This window comes from Heterodontus francisci, chromosome 18 (genome assembly GCF_036365525.1).
Source record: "Heterodontus francisci isolate sHetFra1 chromosome 18, sHetFra1.hap1, whole genome shotgun sequence".
Classification (NCBI taxonomy): Eukaryota; Metazoa; Chordata; class Chondrichthyes; order Heterodontiformes; family Heterodontidae; genus Heterodontus; species Heterodontus francisci.
This window is the reverse complement of record NC_090388.1, coordinates 26718957-26733112: the sequence shown is the minus strand read 5'-3', so window position 1 is coordinate 26733112 and position 14156 is coordinate 26718957. Positions and strand designations below refer to the sequence as shown.

The 14156-nt window shown below is 40.9% G+C and overlaps 1 protein-coding gene across 4 annotated transcripts in view; it reads left to right on the top strand.

Annotated features, from left to right (window-relative positions):
- lrriq1 (leucine-rich repeats and IQ motif containing 1) overlaps window positions 1–14156 on the top strand; it is a 213534-nt gene that overhangs the window by 23252 nt on the left and 176126 nt on the right. For 3 of the 4 annotated variants that reach the window (XM_068050442.1, XM_068050440.1, XM_068050439.1), the window contains 2 exons: window positions 2637–2863; window positions 13864–13938. In XM_068050442.1, the coding sequence (XP_067906543.1) occupies window positions 2637–2863; window positions 13864–13938 (302 nt within the window). The remainder of the gene's footprint in view (window positions 1–2636; window positions 2864–13863; window positions 13939–14156) is intronic. The other variant, XM_068050441.1, reaches the window with a different exon arrangement.

Below are 14156 nucleotides of genomic sequence, written 5' to 3'. Positions count from 1 at the left end.
CCCTTTTTGATTTGAACAACCTGTTCTGAGTTTGTTTGCACCAAATAATCCTGCTGCAGTTTGTGCATAAAATTTATGTAATTCCTGCAATTACTAGGTGAGGAAAGTAATTTAGCCTATTTTAACTCATCCATCCAAGCAAGATAATCATGCCATTCAATAGGCTCTTGAATGACTGAACTTTTTCCATCAGACACTTCATAATGTTTATGGGGAAAAATTTCTCTGTGCATTAGTCCTAAATTTGCCTTTCACCAGTTTGAACCTAAACCCCTTGACATACTATCTTAGTTCACCTTAAAGTAATGGCTTGGAGTTACCTTTTCTATTTCATTTGCTATCTTATTTTCTTCTACAAGGTCTCCATTTTCACTTTCCTTCAAAGCCTGACAGTCCCAGTTTTTAAAAAAATCTGCTATCCTAGCTCAGTTCTCTGATACTCAAAGACCATCATGTTACTCTTTTCTCGATGGTCTCCAGGGGTGGAGTGTTTCCATTTCCATTGGCCAAAATTGGACGCAGTACTCGAGGTGCAATCTGACCAGAGCGTTATATAGTTTTAGCATAACGTCCTCTGCTTTTTTGTACTTTTTGTTTTGTCAATTACTCCTCCATGTTAAAATGTGCCATGCTAAATGGTGAGGTATTGTTACCCCAGCTATCTTTCAACCTCAACTTTAGCTATGGTTTACTGCTATTAGTACATGTATGTTGCCCATTATTTCTTCCAGGATGGAGTATCTTACACTCATCTGTAATAAATTAAAAATCTGAGATCTGCATTCACTTTCTATCTATAAAACCTTATATCCTGTTGTTGCATTTTTGCCATACTCTTAAAGTAAACTTTTTCCATTATAAATTCCTCTGCACACAGTTATAATGAAAACTGCCCATTTAAGCTTGTAATGTTGTAATAACACACACCAGTGGTAGCACTGAAGTACCTCAGTATTGTGTATCTTACCTCAATGCCACAGCCGACTATTTCTCTGCTTCTCAAATGGATGTTATATTTGCTATTTAACTGTAATTAATATCAAATCGTATATTAATCAAAAATAATGGAAGATGTTTGACCGTAAAATGAGGGCTGAATTCAATCAATATAACTTGGTCCAATTGTCTTCTATCATCTATTTCCACTTTACATGAAGACTCAGTCTTGACTCCCCCAATGCAACACTACAGGAAATCAACTAATATCCATAGTAAAATTCATCTGCTATTTTCTACCCATTTACAGATTTTTTAAACTCCTGTGTAGGTCTCTGGCTGTTTTCCTGACGCAACTTTCCCTCCTCTCAGCTCCACCAGTTTGGTATAATTTGAAAAGCTGAGCACTTTACATTAACTTTTTACGTACAATTCATTGATGTAAATTAGAACCAGTAGGTTTCCTAGCACAGAGCCTTAAGACACGCTCTTTTTTACTCATTCACAGGGTGTTGTATCGCTGGCATGGCCAGCATTTATTGCTAATTTATTCCTAATTGCCCTTGAATCTAACTGAGCGGCATGTTAGGCCATTTCAGAAGGCAGTTAAGAGTCAACCACATAGCTGTGGGCCTGGAGTCATATCGGCCAGATTGGGTAAGAATGGCAGATCTCCTTCCGTATAGGACATTAATTAACCACATGGGTTTTTACGACAATCCAGTAGTTTCTTGGTCACCATTACTGATACTATCTTTCTATTCCAGATTTATTTTAATTAACTAAATTTAACTTCCCCAGCTGCATGATAGGATTTGAGCTCATGTCACTAGAGCATTATTCTGGGCATCTAGATTACTAGTTCAGTAAAACACACACACACACCACTCTACTGGCCAGTATCTGTTGTTTCCTTTCTTTCAGCTCATTTATTCAGGTTTTACGATGAACTTCCACTGTTTTGAATTTATGCAATTGCCTATTGTAAGAAACTTAGGTTTTCTGATGGTCCAAATGCACCACATGAGATTTAGCACTACCAGTTGTGGTTGTATGTCCATGGCTGCATAGACAGATGATTGAGGCCAGAGAACGTGAAACTGTTGCAGTGGTGTAGAGCATTAGTAAAATTATACCTTTTAGTTGCCCCACTGAGAGGATCTTTTCTTACCCACCCATTTTCATCACTTTCCAGCTTTTAAAAAAAAACGTGACTCTTCATATAACCCATTTATTTCTGTGTGACAGGAGTTGGTACTTTTTTTTCACCCTCAACCTCAGTTTTTGTTTGTTCAGTCCTATTTAAGGGACTTATTTATCTGCCAGTTTCTAGATCTGACAGGAAGCTACACTTAAAATGATGACCCATCTTTTCTCATGACAGGGAGGCCTGCTGTGGCTTTCCAGCACTTTTTTTTATTACAGATTTCTAGCATTTGCAATTTTTTCATTTTAGTTGTAGAAATAAATGTTTCATTGATAGGAGAATGAGATCAGATTGACTAAGGGCCTTCATCAACTGAATTCGTCTATTCGTGTTGCGAAAATAAAATTCAAATATAAATTTTCAACCAGACTATCCTGTCATTCTGAGATCTCTGCCTGAAGCAAATTTGTTGAAAATCCGACCTGTCTCTGCATAATGGAGTAAAATGGAGCAGGAATAAACCCACTCTGATAATTTATTTATTTTGGTTTAGATAATGAAGAAGCTATAACCCGTGAGTGTGAAGAGCTGGAGGAGCGATGCCAGCTAACACTGCAGCAGTGGGAAATAGAAGAAAAACAGCTGCAGAAAACAAAGCTTGCTGAGCTGATGGAGCAGTGGAAACGAGAGAAGGAGCAAGCGGAGGAGGAAGAAGAAAGAGCCAAGAGTAGACAGCAACAATTTGAAGAAAAAATTGAGAAACTGGCAGAGGAGAGGCAGGTAAGAGTGACCCTGAGTTTAATGGGGTGAAGCTACATTGTAGGGAAATTGAAGAGTCATAGAGTTATACAGCACAGAAACAAGTCCTTCGGCTCATTGCGTCTGTGCCGGCCATCAAGCACCTAACTACTCTAATCCCATTTTCCAGCACTTGGCTTGTAGACTTGTATGCTGTGGTGTTTCAAGAGCTCATCTAAATACTTCTTAAATGTTGTGAGGGTTTCTGCCTCTACCACCTCTTCAGGCATTGCGTTCCAGATTCCAACCACCCTCTGAGTGAAATTTTTTTTCCTCAAATCAAATCCCCTCTAAACCTCCTGTCTCTTAGCTTAAATCTTTGCCCCCTGGTTATTGACCCCTGTACTAAGGGAAAAAGTTGCTTCCTTTCTAACCTATCAATGCCCCTCATAATTTTACATACCTCAATCATGTCCCCCCTCAGCCTTCTCTGCTCTAAGGAAAACAACCCTAGCTTATCCAGTCTCTCTTCATAGCTGAAATGCTCCAGCCCAGGCAACATCCTGGTGAATCTCCTCTGCACCCTCTCCAGTGCAATCACATCCTTCCTATAGTGCGGTGCCCAGAACTGTACACAGTACTCCAGCTGTGGCCTAACTAGCATTTTATACAGCTCCATCGTAACCTCCCTGCTCTTATTTCTGTGCCTCGGCTAATAAAGTCAAGTATCCCGTATGCCTTCCTAACCACCTTATCTACCTGTGCTGCTGCGTTCAGTGATCTATAGACAAATACACCAAGGTCCCTCAGATCTTCTGTACTTCCTAGGGTCCTACCATCCATTGTATATTCCCTTGCCTTGTTAGCCCTCCCAAGATGCATCACCTCGCACTTCTCAGGGTTAAATTCCATTTGCCACTGCTCTGCCCATCTTACCAGCCCATCTGTATCGTCCTGTAACCTAAGGCTTTCCTCCTCACTATTTACGGCACTGCCAACTTTCGTGTCATCTGCAAACTTACTGATCATGCCTCCTATATTCACGTCTAAATCATTAATGTACACTACAAACAGCAAGGGTCCCAGCACCGATCCCTGTGGTACACCACTGGTCATAGGCTTCCACTCGCAAAAACAACCCTCGACCATCACCCTCTGCCTTCTGCCATTAAGCCCATTTTGGATCCAATTTGCCAAATTGCCCTGGATCCCATGGGCTCTTACCTTCTTGACCAATCTCCCGTGTGGGACCTTATCAAAAGCCTTACTGAAGTCCATGCAACTACATCAACTGCTTTACCCTCATCAACGCATCTAGTCACCGCCTCGAAAAATTCAATTGAGTTTGTTAGACACGATCTCCCCCTGTCAAAGCCATGCTGACTATCCCTGATTAATTCCTGCCTCTCCAAGTGGAGATTATTCCTATCCCTCAGAATTTTTTCCAGTAGTTTCCCTACCACTGATGTCAGACTCAGTGGGCTGTAATTACCTGGTTTATTCCTGCTACCCTTTTTGAATTATGGTACCGCATTTAATCTCCTCCAATCCTCTGGTACCTCTCCTGTGGCCAGAGAGGATTTGAAAATTTGTGTCAGAGCCCCTGCTACCTCCTCCCTTGCCTCGCATAACAGCCTGAGATACATCTCATCTGGTCCTGGGGATTTATCCACTTTTAAGCCCACTAAAACTGATAATACTTCCTCCCTTTCAATGCTAATGTGTTCAAGTATATCACATTCCCCTCCCTGATCTCTACACCTACATCGTCCTTCTCCATAGTGAACACAGATGAAAATTAATCATTTAAAACCTCACCTATGTCCTCCGGCTCCACACACTAATTGCCACTTTGGTCCCTAATGGGCCTTATTCTTTCCCTGGTTGTCCTCTTGCCCTTAATATACTTTATAGTCTTGAGTTTATTTTTAGTTGTATCACTGTAACCTTCCAGTGCTGCAGATGAGCGAAGTAGTAGTCGTAAGCACCTCTGTGTATTACTAGAAAATTTCATCACGAGTTGTCTGATATGACCATGTTACTCCCACGAGTTTATAGAATAAACTGGCTGCAAATCAGTTTTTGCAGCTACCTTCCACCATTTAGAGGGCAATATTCTTTTGAAATGAATCACGGCTCCAAATAGTGGGATCCAGGAACCACTGGATAAAGAGTAAGGAAATGTTCTAAACGTATATAATATGGGGAAAAAACAAATTAGGTTATATAATGTGGAAATAAAGTTAAAACAATAAATATAAAATAGAGATACAATGTGGAGGAAAAGGGAATGAAAAGGGTGAGACCAAAAGCAGAGTGCCTAATGTTTGTTAGGTTTTATTTTAGTTGTAATTTGGAACTTAAAACGAGGATATGTCTACAGCAGTCATACTTCCTGGTCCAGAACAATAACTTACACAAGCTAGTAGGAATTTGTCTGCATAGAACAGTTGTCTATGTACTTTGTACTACAGTTATTGAATTGCAACTTTAACCCATTTTTGACTGCTGAAGTGCACTTGCAAAGAATGGGGGTGAGGAGCATGTAATGGTCAGGCTCGAGAGCTACTGAATCAGTAAAGGAGTAGACAGAAGTTAGAAATTGGCAACACAGGCAGGAATTGGATTGTAGTTAGAGACTGGACACACAGGACAGGATTGGGCAGCAAATGGACACTTGGATACCCAGAATACAAATAGAAAGTTCTTGAAATACTCAACAGGTCGGGCAGCATCTGTGGAGAGAGAAGCAGAGTTAACGTTTCAGGTCTGTGACTTTGTTGACTTTGCTTCTCACTCCACAGGTGCTGCCTGACATGCTGAGTATTTCCAGCACTTTCTGTCTTTATTTCAGATTTCCAGCATCTGCTGTATTTTGCTTTTATATTACTTGGCTATCCAGGCTTGAGTGAAATAATGCTCTTTTAGGTCTCTTGAGGTAAGGACCGGAATGTTGTCAGCAACTAACAATGGACTTGAGGATCACAAATAAAATGGGCATCCCTGCATTCTAGCTAATTTTGCCAGTTTTGTGTATGGTTGCAGTAGACAGTTTTCTTGCTGTTACGACAAGGCAAGTCAGCTCAGGGAGATATGAGTTTTTCTATATCTATTAGTGCTCTAAGTGCCAGGCAATGACCATCTCCAACAAGAGAGAATCTAACCATCTCCCCTTGACATTCAACAGCATTACCATCGCTGAATCCTTCACTATCAACATCCTAGGGGCTACCATTGACCAGAAACTGAACTGGAGTAGCCATATAAATACCGTGGCTGCAAGAGCAGGTCAGAGGCTAGGAATCCTGAGGCGAGTAACTCACCTCCTTATTCCCCAAAGCCTGTCCACTATCTACAAGGCACAAGTCATGAGTGTGATGGAATATTCTCCACTTGCCTGGATGGGTGCAGCTCCAACAACACTCAAGAAGCTCGACACCATCCAGGACAAAGCAGCCCACTTGATTGGCACCCCATCTACAAACATTCACTCCCTCCACCACCGACGCACAGTGGCAGCAGTGTGTACCATCTACAAGATGCACTGCAGCAATGCACCAAGGCTCCTTAGACAGCATCTTCCAAACCCGCGACCTCTACCAACTAGAAGGAGAAGGGCAGCAAATACATGGCAACACCACCACCTGCAAGTTCCCCTCCAAGTCACACACCATCCTGACTTGGAACTATATCGCCGTTCCTTCATTGTCACTGGGTCAAAATCCTGGAACTCCCATTCTAACAGCACTGTGGGTATACCTACCCCAAATGGACTGCAGCGGTTCAAGAAGGCAGCTCACCACCACCTTCTCAAGGGCAATTAGGGATGGGCAATAAATGCTGGCCTGGCCAGCGTCGCCGACATCCCATGAATGAATTTTTAAAAAGTATTAGATCTTGTTGCTTTAAGTGTTAGATCTTGTTGCTCAGCTCACCTGACGATTTACCATGTTTAACCAGTGAATAACTGAGCTGTACATTCCAGGTATGTCAGAAATTTGATCTGTATGGAATTAGCTGATTTAGGCAGGCCACTGTTAAAGATGGCCAGGATTTTGCAGTCGTAATGATAGTGAATCTGTCAGCATTCACTGTCATTACTCTGCTGAAGCTGATAGCAACTTATGTAGTCCACAAGTGTGCAGAGTAATGCAGAAATCCAGAAGTTTCTGTCAGTGATTCTGTGCTTCTCCAGAGGATGAGCTGTTGAGGCACCATGCACCCCGCCCCCCCCCCCCCCGCCAAGACTGCAATCAGTGGGAAGTCAATTGAATTGACGAGAACTTCAACTCTTAGCCTGTTAGTCTCACATTAAAAAATCTTGAAAAAGTTACAATTTGATGAATGAGATGTAACTGGTTTTTAACAGTTTTTAACCAACTTCGTAATTGTTGCTAAGCATCTTCACTGCCCTGAGGAGGTAATTTTATATTTGTGGAATGTCAAATTTCTCCATAATGATGAATTCCACATATTTTAAAAAATAAGCTTCGTTTGTCTTTTTAGCTTCTATCTTAATCCACTCATAATTTTTCAGTCTAAAAATTTAAAAGTGAAGGATATTAAGTGCTTTTAATTCCCTGTTTTACTGTGTGTGAATACTTCAGTGTGATTGCTTACCTGTAGCATGCCAAGCAATCCCCTTGATTTGGCGTCAGATTTAAACTGCCGTCAGAAAAGGGGGAAACCACATCTCAGCTATCAATAGATCTTTGTGGGCAGCTTTCTTCGAGGACAGTGGCGAGCACCATTGCTTTGCCTGTTCAAAGCAACAAATAATAGTCTCAACAACTGTATGTGAAAAATCGATCAGGGTTCTCACTTCTTGGTGACTTCTCCTGTGAGTGTATGAACTATGGAGTAGGACTGGATTGGATTCAGCTGTGGTGCTCCGATAGGAAAATGACAGTTGATACTTCCTATCGAGGCTCACAAGTTATTGGAATTACCTTCATTCTTAGAAGGTTACCCCAGCAAGAAGTCAACACATTTGAGAGAGTATGTTTGGTGATGCACAAAGGAAAATGATTGCAGTTATTGGAAGCCAATCATCTCAGTCCCAGGACATCACTGCAGGAGCAACTTAGGGTAGTGTCTTAGGCCAGCCATCTTCAGCTGTTTTATCAGTTACCTTCCCTCTATCATAAGATTAGAAGTGGGGATGTTTGCTGATAATTGCAGTCTTCAGAACCATTCGCAACTCCTCAGATAATGAAACAGTCCGTGCCCATGTGTAGTAAGACCTGTAGTAAGACGTTCAGGCTTGGGCTGATGTGTGGCGTGAATGTTGCTTGGCACTTAAGTGCCAGGCAATGATTATCTTCAACAAAAGAGAATCTAACTAACTCCCCTTGATGTTCAATGGTATTACCATCGCTGAATCCCCCACTATCAACATCATGGGTGGGGTCACCATTTACCAAAATCTTAGCTGGAACAGCCATATAAATACTGTAACTACAAGAACAGGTAAGAGGTTGGGAAATCAGCAAGTAATTTACTTCCTGACTTCCCAAAGCCTGTCCGCCAACCACAAGGCACAAGTCAGGAGTGTGAGTACAGGAGCAAGGATGTCTTACTACCGTAATACAGAGCCGTGGTGAGACCACATCTGGAGTATTATGTGCAGTTTTGGTTTCCTTATCTGAGGAAGGAAATTTTGCCATGGAGGGAGTGCAAAGAAGATTTACTAGGCTGATTCCTGGGTTGGCAGGATTGACGTATAAGGAGAGATTGTGTCGACTAAGCCTATATTCACTCGAGTTTAGAAGAATGAGAGGGGATCTCATAGAAACGTATAAAGTTCTAACAGGACTAGACAGGCTACATGCAGGGAGGATGTTCCCAATGGCTGGGGAGTCCAGAACCAGGGGTCACAGTCTCAGGATACGGGGTATGCCATTTAGAACCAAGATGAGGAGAAATTTCTTCACTAAGAGGGTGGTAAACCTGTGGAATTCTCTACCGCAGAAGGCGGTGGAGGCCAAATCATTAAATATATTCAAGAAGGAGGTAGATATATTTCTTCATGCCAAAGGGATCAAGGGATAGGGGGAGAAAACGGGAACAGGATACTGAATTAGACGATCAGCCATGATCTTGGAGCACGCCCGAAGGGCCGAATGGCCTACTCCTGCTCCTGTTTTCTATGTTTCTGTGGTGGAATACTCTCCACTTGCCTGGATGAGTGCAGCTTCAACAACACTCAAGAAACTCGACATTATCCAGGACAAAGCAGCCCGCTTAATTGGCACCCCATCCACCACCTTCAACAGTCACTCCCTCGACCATCGGCGCACAGTGGCAGCAGTGTGTACCATCTACAAGATGCACTGCAGCAACTTACCAAGGCTCCTTCGACAGCACCTTCCAAACCCACGATCTCTACCACCTATAGGAACAAGGACAGCAGCCACATGGGTACACAACCACCTGCAAGTTCGCGTCCAAGTTACATACCATCCTGACTTGGAACTATATCACCATTCCTTCACTGTCACTGGTCAAAATCCTGGAACTCCCTCCCTAACAGCATAGTGGGTATACCTAAACCACATGGACTGCAGCTGGCCTTGCCAGCGATGTTTGCATCCCATGACTGAATAAAAATACTTTGTTTATTTGTTTCCATTTTTGCCCACTTATATTTTGAAATTAATTGATACTAAGTTGGGATTTTATAAGCTTACTTGGTGTATTGTTACGAGTGTGCTTCTATTTTTTTGTAAAATATGTTTTTTTAAGGACTTTTATGACCAAGGCAGGAGGAGTGCACTATTTATTCTAGTTCCTCTTCTCCACAGGTCACACATATATTTGAATTGTTCCCACTGTCAGGCAAACCCCTCCCCCCCCCCCGCCCCCACCTACCAAGACTGAAGCACACATTATTTCGCCACATGAACATTAAAGTTTAAAAATTGCAAGCCCCTGACTGGAAAGACATTTACATCTTACCAGACAATGTGGAAACAAAGGGAACCAGTCCCTGCCTCCGATACACAGAAAAGACCTGGTCAAACCAGTCAGTCACGTGACCACCTGCTGGCCAATTAGGAGCATTTTAAACTGGAAAAGCAGATTTTGAAATCAAAAAAGCCATGTGCTCATGGACTGAGAACATCTCTTATGTCTGCCTGCCTCCATCTCTTTCCCATGGGACTAAATCTTGTGATGACACGTAAACTTGGAGAGAGAAAAATCTCCTACGTGAATAAGGTTTACGAAGAATACTGGGCCCCAACAAACGCAAGACCATATCTTCAATCATGGACTACAGCGAGCTGGAGAAACAGGAACAAGATAGTGCCTCAAACTGTTCTGCTTTCTTTTCTTTTCTGCCCCTATTTGCATGTGTGTATCGCATGTATCTGCTAGCGTGAGCACGTTGTATATCTGTAGGCGTTAACCGTATTAGAGTTTAAGTTTAAGGTTTAATAAATTTCATTTTCTTTAAACCACAGAAAGCCTGTTTGTGCTCATTTCTTTGCCTTATAATTGGAAAGTTGTGAACAAGGATTGATAAAGGGGGAGCTCAAAACTCAGTGTGTTAAAAATTAAACCCTGTTCGAATAAGACCAGGTGAAGGTGGTAACAGACCCCTAAACACCTTTCTTACCTGGTGGTAACACCACTTACTGATACTGTCAATCATGGACTTTATTTTTATCTCAGAATAAAACACACCAACCAGGTTTCTTTAATAAACAACAAAATTATCAGTTTATTACAAAACAAGTCTTAACCAATAATGAAGTAAAGCACAAGCACACAGATTGAAATATGAAAGTTCCCTTTATATTCCTGAACCCCTCACATTCACACACATACACATACACCGGTTAACCAGCCCCTATTGCAAAAGAAAACATGTAAAGAACCCTTGGATTAAATACTTACTAATTCTTGAAAATGAAAGAGAAGATATGGAAATATGTCCTTTGTTCTCTTTTGGCGTCCCAAATATGTATGGATGTCTGTCACTGGGATCTTCCTAGAACAGTTCTTTCCAGGCAATGTTGAAGATCAGTTTGGGTAGGCTTTCCCAGAAATGCAGCAACAGAGGTTTTAGATAGGCCTTACAGCAGAAATACCGCATCGGGGTTTCAATTCCCACAAATTTGATTTGCAGGGTTCCTTCAAATACAGGAGGAAGGAAGAGACTGGCACACTGGATATTGTTAGGACCAACCGCTCCTGTCAAATCCCCCAATCCAAATATACGATTCTGATTGTGGTGGGACCAACGCACTGTTAATTCAATCCCATTGTTCCACAGATAGGCTAACATATCATTTAAAACTTTCCAAATTAAAGACCCAGCCAAATTGTATCATCTATTAGCCCCCAAATGAGACTAACCAAACCAGGTGTCTTTAAATCAACAAATTAACTCTTTAATTAGAAAAACTAAATTCTTAAACACTATGAAGATATAAACAACATTTAAAATAGAAAAAAATTAGAGTCCTTGCAAATTTCCAGTCCAATGTTGCTTGAGGTCCTCGCAGAATGTTGTTCGAAGACTTCCACAGTAGAACAGTCCATAGTCTAACTTCAGCAGTAGTTGATGCTTTCCTTCCCCCACGAATGTTGTTTGAAGTCCAGCGAATTTCAACAATTAATGACTTGCAAACACTTTCAACAGAATCAATCTGACTTTAGAGTTTTTGAGGGATAAACGATTGTCACAGTCTCACTTCCCCTTCTTCAATTTAAATTACCAGAGATCTCTGTTTTGGCTTGACTTTTCTTAGCATTTTGAGAGATAATAATAAACAGACTAAAATCCTATTCCTTCCGTTTAAATGGTAGAGAGCTCTTTTTCCAGGTGCTAACACCAGCTGTCCTCTTCTGTCAGTGTCTCTGTCTGTCTGTTCGTATAAACTGTCTTACTAAAAGCCAGTTCAAACTGAATTGAAACAAATGTATCGCATCAGGCTCACTCCCAGTGGCTGTTTCCATGGTGTCGAGAATGCACCCTTTGAATCGCAGTCTCCAAATGGCTGTTTCTAAGGCAATGCAAATGCACCTTCCTATAACTCCTAAGGCTTGCCGGCTGTTAAAGCAATACTGATCCCTTGCAAGCCTTAAAGGCAAACCCCATATTCCGGAAAAAAAAACCTACAGGACCATGACAATACACAGGGTTTCTTTCCGAGACAGAAAGATGAGCTGGGATTTTCTTAGCAAAAGGAAACAAAAACATCCCAGAAGTCAAGCCTCCTGACCTCTATAAATCTTGACCAGTCACTTCTTTGTAAACATCTCCCCAAGTCAAAACAACAAGCTCCCTGATGATATTTTATCTGAAAACAGTTGCCTTCCAGTAAGGGCTTGTTTACAAGCCAAGTCCAGGAAGCCTTCTGGTGATCTCTTTTTCAAAGAAAAACACAAAGTTCAGCATCATTTTAAGCTTTCTGATGAATCAGTGTCCCATAATTCAACTACAAGTCCTTCAAAACATGTTTTGTAAAAAATAGAAGCATTCTCATAACAAGCCCTTACTGGAAGGCGACTGTTTTCAGATAAAATACCATCAGGGAGCTTGTTGTTTTGACTTGGGGAGATGTTTACGAAGAAGTGACAGGTCAAGATTTATAGAGGTCAGGAGGCTTGACTTATGGAATTTCTTTTGGTTTCACTTTGAATTGTTAAAAAAGGCCGTTGGTTTTTGTCTGCCAAGAAAATCCAGCTAATCTCTTTCTCTCTCTTGGAAATAAACCCTGCATATCCAGTTTGTTAGTCTCCTGTTCCTGTATTTGAAGAAACCCTGCGTGCCGAATGTGTGGGAATTGAAATCCCTGTTGCTGCATTTCTGCTGTAAGGCCTATCTGCATAAGAACGTAAGAAATAGGAGCAGGAGTAGGCCATTGGGCCCCTCAAGCCTGCTCCACCATTCAGTAAGATCATGGCTGATCTGAAAGCTCTGTAGCTGCATTTCTTGGAAAGCCTACCCAAACTGATCTTCAACATTGCCTGGAAAGAACTGTGCTGGGAAGATCCCAGTGATAGCCGTATATACGCATTTGGGACGCCAAAGTAAAACAAAGGACATCTTCTTTTTCTTCAGGAATTAGCAAGTATTTAACCCAAGTGTTTTGTTTGTATGTGTTTTTTTGTAATAGAGCTCTAAAACGCAAATCCCTTTATTTTTCTGGTTAACTGTTATATGTGTGTGTGAGAGGCCAAGGTAAAAAAGGAACTTTAATATATCTGTGTGTTTATGTTTTACTTCATTACTGGTTAAAACTTGTTTTATAATCTGATAATTTTGTTGTTTAAGAAACCTGGTTGGTGTGTTTTATTCTGGGAAAAATTGAGTATATGATTGACCATATCGGTAAGTGGGAACACTTGAATATATGTTGTGACCTATAGAGAAGTGGGACTAGAATAAACAGTGCACTTCTCCCACTTCAGTCATAACAGTATCGATTTGCTTTCACCTGACTACAGTTAGATTTACTTTTGCATTTGCCTTTTGGTGCTGCCAATGAAATTAGCCTATGCAATGTGGCATATAATAGAACTATGCTATGCATTTCTGAGACTGCTTGTACATTTTTTTGTTGTATTTGTTACTCGTTTAACAATCCTATGTTCAAATGAGAAAAGAACTGTATGTTGAAATGGGATTGTATGTATTCCTTTCATCTTCAGGATTTGGGTTTGAATTATTCCCAGCCCTCTTTGTGATGGCTATAAGGACCATATATGAAATGAGCCTGGATTCTTTCAACTTCATTCTTGCTGGGTACAAATCCACAGTATAAAACTTCCCTAAATTTGGCTGCACTTGATGAAGGTCACAGCAATGTTTTTCTGAGATTGAGAATAAGCTGTTCTATTGGTCATGATATAAATGTGTTTATGGAGATTTTCTCTTTAATATTTCGAGCGGAACTATAAACATGCTATAAAATGACTTCTTTTATGATCCTGTGAGAAATTGTAAAACACTATATGGTTTTCTAATGAGGTTATTGGTAAGGTAGTACATCTTTGCTTAGGTGGGTTATAATCTTATATACTTTGTTCAGCAACAACAGGCTAAATTAGAAAAGATAATCAAACAGGAACAGGATGCTTTGGAACGAGAGTTGAAGCAACATGAGGTGAGGTGTCAATGTTACATCTTTGTGACCTTTGTAAGCAACAGAGAAACAAATAATGTTCTTAGTGTTTGATCCCAATTTAAATACAGTGAAAAATATTGATAAATATATTTTTTTAAATTTCAAAACTTGCTTCGGTGATTTTAATTCGGACAAAACTCACATATATAAATCCATAGCTATTTACTATCTTGGACCTTGCCATCTTCAACTACTTC